General features: G+C 37.4%; 2 protein-coding genes across 11 annotated transcripts in view; one reads left to right on the top strand and one right to left on the bottom strand.

The window, feature by feature from the left end:
- Window positions 1–8,137, top strand: part of smtnb (smoothelin b) — an 85,746-nt gene extending 77,609 nt beyond the window's left edge. For 8 of the 10 annotated variants that reach the window (XM_036598877.1, XM_036598871.1, XM_036598874.1 and 5 more), the window contains one exon: window positions 5,627–8,137. In XM_036598877.1, the coding sequence (XP_036454770.1) occupies window positions 5,627–5,780 (154 nt within the window). In that variant the 3' untranslated portion in view covers window positions 5,781–8,137. Of the gene's footprint in view, window positions 1–3,008; window positions 3,178–5,626 lie in introns of all 10 variants that reach the window. The other 2 variants (XM_036598873.1, XM_036598880.1) reach the window with 1 other exon arrangement.
- A 1,148-nt stretch (window positions 8,138–9,285) lies between these two features.
- selenom (selenoprotein M) lies at window positions 9,286–17,693 on the bottom strand. Its single transcript, XM_036598882.1, has 5 exons — window positions 17,403–17,693; window positions 15,978–16,013; window positions 15,794–15,828; window positions 12,597–12,675; window positions 9,286–9,883 (listed from the first exon to the last, which is right to left on the bottom strand). The coding sequence occupies exons 1-5, from the start codon at window positions 17,502–17,504 to the stop codon at window positions 9,656–9,658; spliced, it is 480 nt and encodes a 159-aa protein (XP_036454775.1). The 5' UTR covers window positions 17,505–17,693; the 3' UTR covers window positions 9,286–9,655.
- Between the last annotated feature and the right edge of the window lie 204 nt (window positions 17,694–17,897).

Raw genomic sequence — 17,897 nt, forward strand, 5'->3', positions numbered from 1 at the left:
CCCAAATGTTGTAAATGTTTAATGCTACTAATAACTCTTGGGTTTTTAACCATTCTTTCAGTGCCAATAAATATACTTCATCTCTTGATCTTTTAACAGATGAACACAATTGTTACTAATACCTAATAGTATTTAATAAAATTGTGTTGGGTTTGGGAATGAGCAGGCAATCAGAATACAATAAACTTGTGCCCGTTGTCTCAATAAAGTTGCAGTCAAATTGCCAGAAATTACTGATACTACTATGCAGTCCGACACTGATATTGTCCAGAAACAGATCTTAAGGATTAGATTGTGTGCTAACATAGTCAGATTTTATCAATATATCAATATTTATCAATTTTATCAAGACTGTGGGTGTCTGCAGTGCTCTACAAGAAAGGATGTCCTAATGACACTAACCTGTAACCTCCGGTGCTTCTGATACTTTCCTTGTATTAAGCCCTCATAATTTGCTTGCCTTGATGTAATGAAATGTTCAGGGGATCACTGAATAAATCGTACCTCCTCTTGCATCAAATGTCCATAGACAAGTCTTTTGTGCCTTAGGGACTGTTGCTCAGTAATTGCTACTATTTTGTTTCCATTTTCCACTACCCCTCCTCCACCCAGAGAGGTAACAACCCCTACAGGCCAACTCTTTACTAAACCAGACACATCCAGTGACACAAGTGTGTCTTACACTGGCTAAGCACTACTTGGCATCATTTAGTGAATCCTTGACTTGATTTCTTGGTTAACTGTGAATGGGTCTTCAGAGTCCCCTTGACCTTTTCCCTCTATGATTTGTCTCCGGTCAATTCTCCTTGCTCTCTTTTCTACTGCATTTAAAACTGACTGACTAATGTGACCACTGGGCTCTTACACATCAGTGGCTGTTTGGTTAATGCTTTGCATGTATTATTGTGCCTATTTTGTGACCTCTAACACTCAAAACATTTGAGGAACCTGTGTGTACACTGCAAAAAATATCTTTGCAAGTGAACCATCTTGAATGAAGACATTATATCTAATAACATAGTAAAATTATCGTAAGATTATTATTAGAATATTTCAGCTAACTCTAGACCTTTTTTACTTGGAAAAATTAGATCATTTTGCCTCTTTCAAAAAATAATTACGTGATGTGCTAGAGGTGAGAATTTCACTTGAGATTACTTAGGGTGAAAATGTCTAGAAATAGATTGAATAATCTTAACTGACCTGTCCATGCTCCACCCCCAAATGTGTTGCCTGTCAATCAGATGTTTATCCCTAAAAACCTGTATATCTGAAAGAATTTGACATTTTAAACATACAAAATTAATCTGATTTAAAATTAACAACCCACACAATTTTATTTTGACACAAACTGAGTTGTTCTAATTAGGTTGAAAAAGATTAGCAGCTGAGTAGCCCAAGTTCAGCATGTATATGAATCCAGTTTTATAGCAGCAAGATAAAAATGATCGTTATAGCTTGCACATAATGCTAATGATAGTCATATGCAAAAGTTTGGCCACACTCGGTCACATTATATATTTTGTTGATTTTCTAAGTGAAAGTAAGTATACATCCTCTATAGGAAACACACCTCTGCACATTTTAATTCAAAATTACTGTTTATTTGCGGAATTTAACATACAGCGGAAAAAAACAAACACAAAATGTGGCATGTGCAAAAGTTACAGCACATTTTAATCTATATATACTATGTTTATATATGCTATACTATGTATATATATATTTATATACATGCTATACTATGTTAAACTAAGCAAATGAATGTGCAGTAAATGCTATATTTCAATTTTTCCCTGTAGAGAATGGTAACATATTTTCATGTAGAAGATCAACAAAACGTAATTTTACCTGGGGAGTTCAAACACATTTTAGTGTATGTTCTGCTCCAAACGCACCTGATTTAAGTAATCCGCTAATTAACCCCATTAAGCAAATTAAGCCCATTCTGATTTGAAGTGGGTACATATGCAGGGCTGGACTACCTGCCCACCCACCCCCACCCCCCAAAAAAAAATCATATATTTGGAAAAAAATTCCAGGAATGCAATCATCTGAATGGAATTTCTGAACAAGTTAGTGGATAGTGTGCTGACATCAGGGGTGCTTAACTTGGGGGGGCTTCTTTGCCCATGTTACCTTATTATAATGTCATGATTAGAAACTAGATGTGTTGCCAGTCAAGATGTATTTGCCAAGATATTATTTGTACAGTGTACATGAAATAACTTGGTCATTAGTCACCTTTCTTCAATTTGCATCTTTCATCTCGATCACCCAGTACCCACAATCACAACACGCAAAAACCCCACACAAGGTCTGTGCAGCGGGATCACCTCACAACCCGTGTTTGTGTCTAGCACTTGTATTTTTTAGAATAGAGGACAAAAAAAGTTGCTGTTAAAGTCCCTGGTGTCTTGTTTCTGCACCCATGTCCTGGAACAGAAGCACAGCAAAAATATCTAACAACAAAGGTGAATGGATGCAAAGCAGTGCTCCATTTGAGCTTTTGTTGTGTCTGTGCGTGTATGCTCATGAAGCATGAAAGCACATGAGAATGTATGTCTACACACATGTAATGTTGATCCTATTTTTATGTGTCTCTCATTCTCTTTCTCTGTCCTTACTGTCCCCTGTCTCACCCTAACGTTTGGCTGCCCACTGCACCCTTTCTTTCTTTCTTTCCTTCCTTCCTTCCTTCCTTCCTTTCTTTCTTTCTTTTATTCTTTCCTTCCTTTCTCTTTTCCTTCCTCCATCCCTTCCTTCCTGCCTTCCTACCTTCCTTTCTTTCTTTCTTTCTTTCTTCTTTCTTTCCTTCCTTCCTTTCTTTCTTTCTTTCTTTCTTTCTTTCTTACTTTCCTTCTTTCTTTCCTTCCTTCCTGTCTTTCTTTCCTTTCTTCCATTCTCTCTTCCTTTCTGTCTTTCTTTCCTTCCTTCCCTCCTTCCTGCTTTCTTCCTGTTTTTCTCCCCGAATACACTTCTCCTTTCATTTCGTGGTTTGCGAGTAGGAAGCTTGTGGACTGTCCCCAGCTTTTGGATGTGGACGATATGGTGCGGATGCGGGAGCCTGACTGGAAGTGCGTGTATACGTACCTCCAGGAGTTCTACAGAGGCCTGGTGCAGAAGGGCTTGGTCAAAACCAAAAACTCCCCCTAAGGTCCAAACTGACTCTGAACGGTGAGAGTGGCATTTAGGACTTTCAGGAAACCACCTGACCAGTGATCATGGTTGGGCCAGGTTGTTGGGGTGGGCTGGGCAAGAAGTGTGCATTCAGATTAAGATAGTGGTAAGGTGGTGGGACATAAAATGAAGATGTTCATTTGAATGTGTTACTATTTTACTTTAAATGCAGTCGATCAATCAAGATGCGTTTGATGTCTGAAGTTTACTACTAAAATCTTTGAGAAAAACTCAGAAATGGACAAAAGTATGTTGCATAGCGAACAACAACAGTAGCAACCAAGATAAAGTCTTAATTTTTTTTCCCATACTTTTGTCCTTTTTCTTTTGTGGTTAAAAATGTTCTGCTTATCAGTTTGAGAGTGTAACTTGAGCACTAGCTGTAACAGTTAAGGTGAGTTACAGTCTGCTTGCAAAACTCTCTCTTGAATGTTTACAAATGGAAACCTCAACCTGGACTCAAGAGGTTACCATAAGTCACAGTTAAAAAAAGCATTCTGCAAGTGCAAAAAAGGGGCTAAAGAAAATGGAAACTATCAACTTAAAAGGCAAAGCCAGTGCTGTGTATGTGTAAAACTTGTATGGAGTCAGGTGATGTTCTTTATCAAAGCTTTGTCAGTTTCGTTGGATCAACATAATGTTCATATCAAGCGCCTGGCCATGTTCACCATCACTCAGTGTTTGCAAGAGTGAGCAGCGCTCTGGGATCCGACGCCCAAACATGGTCTTGGTTTGGGCCACATGACAAGAGGAAAGAGCACCACAGGATCAAAGATTCCTATCATGCTTTATAGTCTTTGCTTTAGCTACCATTTTAAGATGCATGATGGAAACAAAACGGCACAAAACAGAGGCAGAAATCCTCTTGAAGTTGCCAGGTGTAAATGCCAACAATAAATAGTATGGTTGTGGGTTTTTGAATTTGCACAATAGTCCGTTTGTCTTTTTGGCACATAAGTCAAGGGGATAATTAATTTAACTTTTATGTGAGTCATTAGGATAAAATGGGTCGACACCGGCATCACCCAGTGTTAATAAATCACTTTACAGTACTACAGATAGGTTTGTTCGATGTGTAAGTGTTTATCATCATGCAAAATCCTGACTTTGTAGGGTAGAGGCAGTCGCAAGCAAACGTTTGGGTCCCACTCGTCAAATTACATGTGAAAATTAGTAAACATCCTTTACAGAAAACACACTTTTGCATATTTCAGTGTGTTTTAATCACTGTTTATTTGCAAGGTTAAACAAATTGGGAGGATAAAAAGCAAACACAAAATGTAGCCTGTGCAAAAGTGATTTATTAATATATTTTTAATGCCATTAATAATATTTTATTTATTTTCAATATGTTTCTGTAAACTTGGCCAAGATGGAAAATTGTGCACTGAAATGTGCAGAAAAATGCCACATTTATGTTTATTCCCTGTAGAGGGTGTTTTAGCTTATTTTCATTTAGAAAATCAACAAAACGTATTTTGTCAACAAAACAAAATATTGTCTGATCAGAATATTTTGTCACCTATTTCATTTTTTAAGGACTTTCTTTAAAAATTCTAATGACTGAAATCTGCTAGTATAATTTTATATGGTCAAAATGTAAGCCTAGAGAGGTGAGCCACCAATTGGAAGGTCGCAAGTTCAAATCCTAGGACTGACTAAGCCTGGAGCTATGCTGCTATCAGGCTGAACATGGGTGGGAAAATGACAATGATTTCTCTTGACAATGACAATGATTTCTCTTGTTTGATCAGTAAAGTGTGTAACATAACCTTCATATCAGCCATCGGTCACGTATCGGTCACGCCTAGGCTTGTCACAGTTATCACATAATTGCATGATCACAGTTAATTGAGCTAATTCTAATGCTTTCACAAATACGTGTTTACATCACAAGAAATTGAATGTGAACTAGGTGTAAATTCATCCCTTGGGTTGAGACATATGCATATAAATAAAAGAGGGCAAGACATGTCTGACTACTGCTGTAACACTTTTAGATGGTAGAGGTTTTTGGTTATTTCAGTTTGAGCTGTGTCTGTCATTAGTTGGGAGCTGCAAAGTATCAACAGCTAGGAAGCAAATAGATCCCCAGCCAGTTTGGCCACTTTAGATTTGTATTTTAATAGTTGCACTAAACAAACACTAAAGTGAACTAATTGCAGTTATTTATATGGTAATTAATACCCATGATAGGCCTAGTTAGACCAAGGTTTCCAGTGTCTGTTGCCGATTGCGAGAAAACCATTTTTGGGCTGCATATAAATGTTAGCCCTTAAAGCTCAAGTGTTAGAGTTGATATCCCACCTCGTGGTTAGTTTTGCAAGTTACAGTTTTTTCTTCCTGTCTCTGCAAATATACTGACACTGACAGCTGGGACAAGCCTTTTTGTGAATGTATCTTTATTATTATCTTATTTTTTTCCTTCCTCATTTTTTTCAATCAGGGCCTTTGCTAACTGTATGCCCCTGTTGGAAGTGGAGGACATGATGATAATGGGCAAGAAGCCTGACTCCAAGTGTGTCTTCACCTATGTGCAGTCGCTGGTCAATCACCTGCGTAGATATGAGATGGCCTGTCGAGCCCACTCAGACCACTGACCGCTTACTGACTCTGGCACTCCCCTCAAGCACGTCCGGACGTCCAAAGGCCAGTCCGGAGAATAGAACTGTTCCCCAAAATGCTCTTATTGTGTTTCTTCCAGGTCTTGTAGCCTAGTTTTAACTGTAACCAAAAGCCAATGCATGCAACGTTGTGAGGTCAGGGGGGCCTCATGTAAGCCATATTGCTGCAGTCTAGGATCTACGCTTAGGCACTAATGCTAATATCATATAAATTACCATTAAAAGTTCCTTTATTGAAACTTATATATTTCATCATAAAGACTTTGAGGCAAAAAAAAAAAAGTTTAATGTTAAATCCCAGAAAAGACAATTGTGTTGTACCACTTACCAGCCTTCTAATGCCTAATGTTTTATTTCTCATGCCAGTGGCATGCAGTCAATTGATGTGGATTGCCTATGTATCTGTTTAAAATGGCTTGTAACCTTGTTCTATGGTACTTTTTTGCTTTTATAGGAATTCAGATCTGCATGCTTCACATGTTTACTTGAATTTTCTTTTTAATTATTTTCAAGATCATTTATCATCTATAAGGAACAAGTGACTAAGTTTGGAATGAGCACTGGTATGCAGATGTAATCCACACTGCTTCATGTTATGACAGTACGGCCCCCTTTGTTCAAACAGCAGCTGAATCTTTTAACCGCATAAACGTTTCTTACAGTCATTCAACATATTTGTTCAAAGTATTTGTTAACCGGTACTCAATTGTTAAATATTTTCTTTCAGTTGGGTTTAAACAGTCCAGTTTAACAAAATGTAAAGGAGAGGTAAACAAGGAATTAGACAACCATCCAAACACAGTCACATAAATAGACAGTACAACCTACATTTTCCCTTAATTTATGTTTTAGGTTATGAATATTTTTAAATGTTTTTACTTTTTTCATGAACTATGCTTTGAAGCAAATATAAATTCACATAAATGACATATGGCTCCTCAGTCGGATAAGTTATCACCCTGTTTATAGGGTTTTTGCTTTTGCATATTTTTAAAGTAAGGCTTTTGAGCCGGCTGAGTTTAATTTCAGCCATAAGTACGTTGGGTCCAGTATTGTTTAACAGTTGACAACTTGAGCTGAAATGGTGTATGCTTTATTACTAAATTTTATCATAAAAGTTTAAAGATTATATATATATATATATATATATATATATATATATATATGGCTCTTGTGCTAGTTTGTAACTAATTTTGGTTTAATTTGGAAATGATCTTATTTAAAAAAGAAAAAAGAAAGAAGGAAATGGACGTTCAGGGCAGAGCTCAAAGCTATAGTAGCTTTTAATTTATATGGTAAGTCATAGTTTGTATAATATGGCAGTGAACATTTTTGATGGCACCCACTGAAGAAATTAACTACCAAAACTAACTTTATTTAATACAGGTTCAACACTTTATTTTTTGGTCCATTTTTAATCTGTTGCCATTTTTGGCTTTTATTGATCTTTCTTAAATGGGTGGTGGTGATCACAACTGAAAGTGTCAAGGAGTGTTTTGCTGAATGCTTGTGTTAAAAATCATGGCACTGTTGGACAGAAAGTCCAGTCTGGTGTGAACAAAATATTTGATGTTTTACTGCATTTCCTTAAACACAGCCCTCCATTGTTTTGCAACATTAGCATTTGTGAGTGAACTCGTACTTGTGTATATTGTTTTTTTTTCCATTTAAAATCCTAATAATCTTTTTTTCAAGAGTGTCATTTTGACTGGACTGAGCTTTTAAGTATTTAATTTATTGTTTTCCAGATTTTCTGTTTAGCCTTAGCCAATAGCCAAAATAGGTGTCGTGTATTAGCATTAGCTCACTAAAATGCTAATTCGCCCACTGTGCTGCTCAGCAATGTTACTGTCAGGGGAGGAACACCCTACCAGCTATTTTTCTTTCCAAATGAGCAAGAAACACCACATGGCACAGCTAAGATCCAAATCTGTAATTTGAGCAGCACCTTTGTACTCGAGATGGTGTTATTTGCATTAGAGTTGTAACGTGGCTTACATAGAAATGCATATTTGTGGGTGTGGTGGATCCTTCAAAGCCATAGCACTGCTACACATTCACTGCTGTATGTAAAAGCATCCTTGCCAAAATAATGGAGTCAATCGAAGCTCCTTCAAGGGAATAGGGGAAAGGCAGAGACATTAGGTTGAATCAGATATGGTCCGTATTGCAATCAGTGCGAAACTCGCTGTCACTATGTAAGAGAAAAAACTGCCTGCCTGTCCAAGGCCCATTTTGATTTTACATGTCTCCACAGAAGAATATTGTTCATTCAGCATTTCTGTACACTGCAAGTTAATATGAAGTGACTATTAAACCCTTTAAGAAACCAAGTTTTTGCTTCTTTGTCTGGAAGTACATCTGCTTCCCATAATTGGGTACTGGCATACTGTTTTGCTGGAAGTGATCGTTCTGATGAAGTGCATTTCTTTTATATACAGTATTGTACAAACAGAGACCGCCCTTTCATTTGTTATTCTCAGCCAAAATAACCATTATGTGCAAAATAATATTTTAACAGAAAATTACATACAATATTCAAGAACAAAATGCATCAGTTTTTTCAGTGTTTAGTGTGTCCACCCTTTTCCATAATTACAACTTCCAAATTGTTCAGGAGACTCCAACTTTTCAAAGATATCTGCAGGGATACTTTTCTTGTAAACATCTACAAAGTTCAGTCTTAGAAGTTGGTTGCATTTTCTGTTTCTCACAATCCAAGTTATCTTATTTACAGTCTATAAATCCTTACCCCACATGTCAAAATCCTGGTGTTCTGGTACAGATTTTCTGTCATTTTTGTCTAGTTCCTTTTCTCAATAACAGCTTGACACCAACACATCCTGTTAGACCCATAGTGTTAATTTGTCTTCTCACAGTGGAAGGATGGCTTGGAAACACCTGTATCTTTTTCAGATCTGAAGCAAAAATGGAGCTTTTTTTCTTGCCTTGCCTCTAAAAGATGAAAGCATTAACTACTGTTTATCTGATCGGACAAGTTGGTGATGTGTCAGACTTGCATGGTTGTTAGAGGGCACATTATCTTTTAATTTTGGAAATTCCTGTTTTTTCACTTGTTTTCCTTTGACTTTCCTTCCTTTTTATGCAAGTGGAGATATACCTTATATCTAATCTCCTCAGAAATTTCTCCTTTCACCATTTTAGGTAGACATAAGAAAAAAAAATTGCAAGGCAGCTAAGATGCATTTGGGTAGTTGCTTGCCTAAATGTTATTTTGTCATTGAAGGGGAACAATGTCAATGACACCTTTGGAAACACCTTTTGTTGGGAGGACACTATATAACTCATTGGTCTTAAAACTGGAATGAATGAGGTATTAAAGCAGCAGTAGGGTGCTCATAAGTAGTGGACAAATCAATTTATGTATTTGATACACTTAAAGGTGTGGCTGTTGTGTAATTTTCTGTTAAATATAGATTTCCTGTGTTCTACTGCAAAAATAATCAAAACGCTTATGCTGTAATTAGATCAAAAATATTTTATTTTTTCTCAGTGTTATCATCATGCTTTCCACCCAGCACTCTATTGAGACCCTGCCATACCCCTCAAGAACGTACATCATCAACCCCAACCAATCAGACAATTTTACGGTTTGGGGCGTCATTCAGTTCCTGTATGGGCAGAAACAGGGTTACATATATGCTGTTCTTTTAATACCACACACGAGTTTAAGTGGATCTATTAAATCAATACACAAGCACACGTACTGCAAATGCAGACTTTGTAACAAAAAGTACAGCAGATGGTATGTGCCTTAGTCTGAAAACTAAATTATAGCAAGAATGAGGGTGCATCACTCAAGTATTCCTAACTGATTTCTCCTATGTAGACTATAAATCTTTATGTGCTGAGTCTAGCTCAGACTGGTGTTCCTCAGTCTTAATTTCAGTCTGCGCAGGCGGTTGGGTTGTGTGGTGCTCTTTGAAGGGGCTGTCTTTGGCTGGTGAGAAGCGGAACTCCTCTGGCACCTCATCTTCAGGCTGTGCTTTTTTATAAAAGCCAAGCTCAGCTAAGAGTTTGTTGATCTCTGTACGGGTCATATCTGACAATGGGATCCGCTACAAAGGAGAAATGGAGGAAGAGGGAAGAGTACAGCAGAGTGTTGATGAAGACCTAAGATAAGCATTCCAGCTCTGTTCAATAGCCAGACTGGATAAACAAGTCAATCTCAATGAAAGAGCTAAACTTCATTTAAAAGTGAGGTTAAGTAATACAGCAAAATCTAACATGAAATCTCCAGACATTTTCAAAATACTTGGTATTAATCAAAATATTTTTTATATATCCAAGTAAAAATGAATAAGGTACTGGCACAATAGGCTGACATCCAATCAGATACTTGTTTCTATGCCCTGTATGCTGTCCACTGGCTGCTGTTTATAGGTCCTCTATAACCAGTCTTTTTTAAAAGAGTGTTATTTAACACTGATGCTACTCATGATGTACGTGTATTGTGACTTAATTTATGACAACAATATATCATCATACTGTGCACTTTAGTCCTCCTCTGGGTGTGGAATATCGTGTATATTTACAGTTGTTAAGTGTTTGTCCAGCAGATGGCGCCAGTAAGAAACTGCAGTGAAGAGCTAAAGGCTCTCAAACAATCTTCAAAGGTGAGGCAGAGGGCATTTCTACAGATGAAAGTCACTAGTGATGGATTATCTACTTAATATAGGTGCAATGTTTGTGGAGACGTTTGTACATGTTCATAACATGTTGTCTCCCCTGATATATAAAATATTCTGCTGGTCATCCCAAAGTAACAGATCAAAAACAAAGTTTTAAACAGTAAATCTTAGCATATTTAATACTAGTTTTATAGTTGTAAAAATGCATTGATCTGAAGGTGGTCATTTTTTTCAACTGATCAAGTGTGTGCTTTTTATAAAAATAAGATTCTCAGGCAATAAAAAACAAAACATTGCTGTGCAAACAGTTCTAGGCTCATTTGAGCATTCAGTGTACCTTTATATATATATATATATATATATATATATACACACACAAATAACTCTGAATTGTGCCAAAATAATCAAAGTCCAAATGGCTCTCTGCTATTTGCAAATTTGTCTTTTTGCTGTGCTACCACAAGTTTAATGCCAAAGAAGGCACTACATTTCATATTAGGGGTGGGAATCTCTAGGCACCTCATGATTCGATTCGACGCAGCACGTTACAGCTATTCTACCCGTTTTCTTTAGTGATTGTATAACTTTGGTTTTGGTCTCGTTGTAGAGACGGGGGGATCGCTGTGTCAGGAAAGTATCTTTGAGACGGGACGTGTGCAACATAGCGCGAAAGCCCTGTTTCGCAACGACTGAGAATTGCCGTGCAGACTGCAGGTCACATAGCAGTGATGCGTTATTCGCATTTATAAGCAGCGCAGTTGGTTTCCTGGTACGTTAAATCTGCAACGAGAGACTGTCAAACAGTAAACACTGGCGAAGCTGAAGTCGCTTCTCTTTCGAATTCTCCGGTTCCACCTTAAATGGTGCCGCATTTACATTCGGCGCCTCAGTTAGAATTTAAGGTGGAACGGGTAAATTCGAACAAGAAGCTGGAGAATAAGAAGCAACTTCAGCCTCGTAAAACAGTCGAACGTTGAGAGACATTTAACTGATCTACTTCTGAGGAAAAGTTTTCTGGCGGAAATGGGAGGAAAGCGGCCGTAGGCGAAGCTTAACGCAGAATAGAGTAAATCTGCGTTTTCGTTTATATTGTTTAGCCTATACTAGGACATTATCACACACTGACCCATACTGGACATTAAATGTTGCGGCTCCCAAGCTGGTTTGATTTTTGTTGAAAGGACAAAATGGCTCTTCTGAACATTTGTGTTGTGACTCCTGACCTAACCTGGCTTTAATGCAGAGGGAGCCGGTCGGATTTCTCACTCATCCAGTAGTGTTTTTGTTGTGTGCCGTCACAGACTGTCCGGGCGCTGCACTTACCCACTTCCAAGTTCCGCCTTTTGCGTTCCGTCAACAATACGTTATAAATTAAATATTTAGAAAATCGATTTTTGACGTTTGTGAATCGATTCAGAATCGTTCACGTCTGCATCGCGATGCATCTAAGAATCGATTTTATCCCACACCCCTATTTCATATGAAACCCACTCCCACCAGCCAGTAGAGAAAAAAACTCTCAACTTTGTATGTTTCTGGTAGCATGACAATGTCATTATTTTGACTTAATTAGTCAATATTTTTCAGAATATAAGTCATTGTTTTGACTTAACTTTCAACTTTCATTTCTTGAATAGTGTCATTTTGAAAAAGTAATATAGTAAGTAAATATTCAGAGAAAAGTCCTTATTTTGTAGATTTCTCAAAATGTAGATGTAACATAAAATAAGTAATTTTGAGAAAAGAAGTCATTACATGCAGATATTCTCACAGAAGTCAAAGCCTTGAAATAATGCTTCCAAAAACCTGGTACTTGGTGGGAATGGGCTCTTAAAAATTTCACCCAATCACAATCTTTTGAAACTCTCTGAAAATGAAATGACTTTTTATTTGTAAAGAGGGGTTAGAGCCCCCAGGGATTGGAGCTGTGAACCGATATAGGACAGTGTGTTTTTTTTCCCCCTAGACATGTCATTTCTATCTGATATGTATCTAGAAGTATTTTGTAGAAGAAAAATACCCGAACCACACATATTCAAACAAATCTGAAGAGGTAAAGAAAAGCCTCTTTTTAGCCTGTCAGCCTGCTGTTTTATCATAACCGTTGAGCTCAGTATTGTAACTAATACAGTTAACTTACATCTAGCTCCTCGTAGTAGTGGTTTAGGAGGACAAGCTCAGGGTCTGCCCCAGGAATGTGCTTCATTACCAAGTTATGACTGAAAAACAGGCAAGTCAAGGAAAAATTAAATGGAAAGAGTTCAGGAGATAGATTAGTGGACAGTTACAGACTGGAAGCTATAACACAGAGGCATTCAACTCTGCTCTTGGAAGGCTGGTGTCCGGCAAAGTTTGCTGATTTCTCTGTGCAAACTCACTTGAATACCCCCTTTATAACACAAAAAGATAATGTTTTATATCTTTTCTCCATAAGTACAACTTTTTTCTTATTAACTAAATGATCGCCCATAATCAGTTCTATCTATCTGTGTTTTGCTTTGCAGGGCTCTATACCTCATACAGTGCTGTGAAAAAGTATTTGCCTGGATTTCATCTGTTTTTGCTCATTTGTCACATTTAAATGTTTCAGATCAACCACCAAATTTTAATAAGGACAACACGACTAAACACAAAATGCAGCTTTTAAATGATCATTAAATTTAGTGAAGATACAGATTTATTCAAAACCTATATCACCCATGTGAAAAAGTAATTGCCCCTAAACCTAATAATTGGTTGTGCCACCTTTGGCAGTAACAACTACAATTAAACATTTGCAATAACTTGCAATGAGTCTTTTGCATCACTGTGGAGGAATTGTTTTAAGTCGGCTACATTGGAGGGTTTTTTTCGAGCATGAACTTGCCACAGCATCTCAGTGAGACTCAATGAGAAAAGTTTTGGGGGTCATCAAGATGTTTTTGGCAAATGTGAAGAGCCATAGTGTTCTTTTTAGTCAGCAGTGGTTTTTAGTCAGCAGTGGCTCTTCCATGGATGCCATTTCTGCCCAGTGTCTTTCTTATTGTGGAATCATGTACATTGACCTTAACTGAAACAAGTCAGGCAGTTTTTTAGATATTCGTCTGTGTTCTTTTGCGACCTCCTGGATGAGTTGTCGATGCGCTCTTGGAGAAATTTTAGTAGCCCAGTCACTCCTGGGAAGGTTTACCACTGTTTCATGTTTTCTCCATTTGTAGACAGTGGATCTCACTGTGGTTCACTGGAGTCCCAGAGCCTTAGCAATGGCTTTGTAACCCTTTCCAGACTGGTAGATTTCAATGACTTTGTTTTGAATCTGTATCTGTTAGAGCATGGTATCATGTGCTGCTTTTTGAGACCCTCTAGCCTGCTTCACATTGCCAGACAGGTTCTTTTTAAGTGATGTTTAGATTCAACGGGTCTGACAGTAATCATGCCTGGATGTAGTTAGTGAAATTGAACCCAATATTCAATTGAATGTGGTTAACTAAGCTTTCACATGAAATGTTTAAAAATACACTGCACATATTTTTAAATACATTCATGGCAGTGAAGTACATGCAAGGCAAGTACGGCATTTTTTCGGTTTTACCACTATTTTACTCTGATCAACATTACATATAAAAACTCGGAATAAAAACAGAATGCAGTGATGTGCAAATTATTTAACCCTTGTGTGGTGTTTGGGACTGTGGGAACCATTTTTAGTGTTTAACAAAGGAAAAAATGATGCCATTTATTATTCCAACCCCAGATTCCTTGGCCTTTTCTGTGAAAAATATATAAAATAACACATTTTCAATGACGTCACACTGTTAACCCGGGTGTGTTATGGCTATATTGATTTAAAAAAACAATAATGCGGTGGGTCTACCAGACCCACTGAGCAACAAAAACATGAACAGCACACAAGGGTTAAACCTTATATTTAACTGAAAATAATACAAAGACAACATATTAACAGGGGCATATTTGGAGTGTTGCCTGAGGGCCCAAAGATGACAGCCAGCCAATATTGGATTTTTAGTCTTGTTCCTTGCATGCAGAGATTTTTTAGATTCTCTGAACCTTTTAATGCTATTATACCGTAGATGATGAAATTCCCAAGTTCTTTGCTATTTTATGTTGGGAAACATTATTGTTGAATTGTTGCACTATTTATCTGCACTGTTTTTACAGAGTGGTGAACTCCTCCCCATCATGTTACTGACCTGTTGCCAATTAATTAATTAATTAGTTGTGAGAAGTTCCACCAGGTTTTTCTTTACTGGTTTCAACATTTGATATGTTGTCTTTGTACTATTTTCAATGAAATATAGGGTTTAAATGATTTGCACATCATTGCATTCTGTTTTTATTTACATTTTGCACATCATCCCAACTTTTTTGGAAATGGGGTTGTAAATAAAATGGGATATCTACATTGTATACATCACAGCCCCTGGTTCTTATCACCAGCACTGTTAAGAAGTCAATATCTGTAACAAGTTTCTCTGCAAAGCACCATTTCACACCAGACTGAAAAATATTGCTTACACTGACTGAACTATGCAGAAATTTGGTCAGTGTGATGTAATCATGGGCTGGTTACCAAGGATATAGACTGTCTGGACAATTGTAACATGTGTTAGGCTAACAGGCAACTTCCATTTACATGATTTCCAAATAATGTACAGATGAGATTTATATCCACACTTCATCTCCAGCTGGCCACATAAATGGACCTCTGTTAGAGAGAAATCCAATTTGCATCAAGGCTGCTCTTCTCATCTTACATGTAAATCCAGGGAATTCTCTACACACGCCACAGAAATGTTTTTCTATGCGAGAAACTGGCTTCAGTTTTTAGAATGCTTTTGGTCTAAGAAAGGACAGGAGCCGATGTACACAGCTTTAGTTTTTTTAATCTTAAATAAATAACCTAGATGAAAACAATGGATGTGACAGATGTAAAAGTTGTTTGGGAGCCTGATTCCCTAACACAGCGGTTCTCAACTCCAGTGCTTGGGTGCCCAGCCTTGCACAGTTTTTCCCCCAACACAGTATTTTCCCAACAGGGATTTCTCAGTACTGGATCCAAAAGTATTTTCTGAAGAGAAGCTAGTATAAAAAAACATTACTTGTGTTTACATGCATAAACATCCAAAAGTACACATGATGAAATACTAGATATTTTCATCACATAATTCTGTTATTATCTGTAATTTCACTGATGGTGCACTTTAATCCTTGAATAGTTCCAGTTCACAATACCAATGACAGCTTCTTAATAAATTGGTCAGTGCATACATACGCATGATTTTGAAGGTAATTAAGTTCTGTAAATTAATTGTTGTTATTAAACCAGGTGAAGGATACTAAAGAGGGATGTCTTGGGTCACAAAGGCCTTGACCTGAGATTAGAGAGGAAAAAAATAAGGCAAAATTAATTAACAATTAACAATGCAGTCAGTATGATGAAGGGTTTGTCCAAAGGTAATACAAACACTTCATGGGACTTTGAAGGATCTATACATGTTATACTGAAATAATGAGAGCTTACCTCCCTCAGCCTGTTCAACTGTCATCCCCCACAGGTCTGGAAAGAAATTAGAATTAAGTCTAGATAGATAGATAGATAGATAGATAGATAGATATGGCAATTTTCAGAAAAATTTGGAAACAGTAGTTATGGATGAAATTTGCAGACGTGTACTTTTACATATGACTGTAGCTAGACAGACAGATGAAGTGAAATTAAAAATAGTATTGCTGTCAGAAGAAAACCTCCAATTATCTCCATAATTTTAACTTTACAGGAGAAGAAAACATTTTTTAACTACATATGTAAGTTAATATAACAAGATTTTATTCTAAATCATTTTGGATCATTTCAGTGGGTCCATTCATCATGACATTTTCACACAATGTAAAAGACCACTGGCATTTTCAAATTATGTAAAGAAATTGAGGTTTTGTGCAGGCAGTGGCAATATGCTGATGTTTTTCATTATTTCTGAGATATAATAGAGATAAAAGATGTAATAAGTGGATGTAATATGCTAGTAAAATAATTCCATTTTACATCAGAACACTAACTTATCTGATACTCAAAAATGAACAACACACTGATCAAAATTAATCTGCTTGAGAAATCCTTTTTGAGAAAACAGACCTCAACACCCCTGAAGATCTTTGGGAACATACTGTCTCATCTCAACAGTCTCTTAGCTCTTCTAAAACATGTATGTTTAGTCTCCAAATTCTGCAGAAACTTTTTTTAGAACTGGAGTTCAAGATGTGATTAAAGCAAACAGTGGACACACCAAATATTGAGACATTTGTCTTAAACTGTAGAAAGAGTCATCCAACTCAGCCTGTTGGATCCTACTGTATTTAGGACAGCAACAGCCCTCAGGGGTCTGTCACTGTCTACCTGAAAACAGCATTTAGAACAAAGCCTCAGAAAAGCCAGATCATGTCTTGAATGGCTGACACTGCTTCATATATCTAATTTCACATTCCTACATCCATTCCATCCACCCAAAAGCAAGGCCTTTTGAAAGAAAAGTGTCACCCGAGCAAATTCAGTTTCTGCAGGTAAAGTGACATCAGTACTTTGTCTCATTCGTGAGTGGTTTCATCACTGCACATTGCTGCTTTTCTTCTAGCTGTAATGGCTGCTTTCACAGCTATGAAACTTAAAACAAATACTAAACTACACTTAATTCACCTCAGTGTTTGGAACGATCCATCTTTGGTATCTATTGTAAAGATTACGATTTAGGGGACTGTTGACTACATATTCAGTGGGAGGAAGAAAAAATAACGGGAAATATTACGTCACAGCGATCTTAAATAGAGTCATCTTTCGTGATTTAGGACTATGCTACAGTAAGATATAACCGCAGGAAATAAAAAAAAAATCATAGATTCAGTTGCTTGTAAAACAATTTAACTGTATTAATCGCTGAGGACATTTACCCACCTCCACTTTTGCCTTGGCAAGTCCATCGAGCTTTTTCAAGTCCACTTCATACGTCAAGATGAGAGAAGGAAGCAGCAGCGCAGCCAGAAAAATCGACCACATGATGCTTCATGCGGCTTTTGGAGGTACTGGGGGTGATGGAGGGATTGCAGGTGGTCGCTGGCTGTACTAACCGCAGTAAACCTGGAAAGACTCGTAAATTCCTTAAACCAAAATGTCACGTCCGAACTCTGCCACGTAAAACATCCCCCTCTCTTTCAGAAGGAGGCGGAACAGAGCCTGAGTGCAGCGCTGAAAACATTGGCCATCTATGAGCATGCGCAGTGCACGAGCAGGCGAGTTCGTTTTGTCAAATGTAGCCTGCGTTAACAACCTGCGCAGTATTCTGTCTGAAAAATGTCGCATGTATGTCCTGCTACAAGTAGTCTTACATCACAGAGCTGTCAAACACTAGAAAATCTCTCTGCATCTAAACCGCTACCATGGCTTCATACA

The sequence above is a fragment of the Colossoma macropomum genome, unplaced genomic scaffold (assembly GCF_904425465.1).
Source record: "Colossoma macropomum unplaced genomic scaffold, Colossoma_macropomum, whole genome shotgun sequence".
In the NCBI taxonomy this organism is placed as follows: domain Eukaryota; kingdom Metazoa; phylum Chordata; class Actinopteri; order Characiformes; family Serrasalmidae; genus Colossoma; species Colossoma macropomum.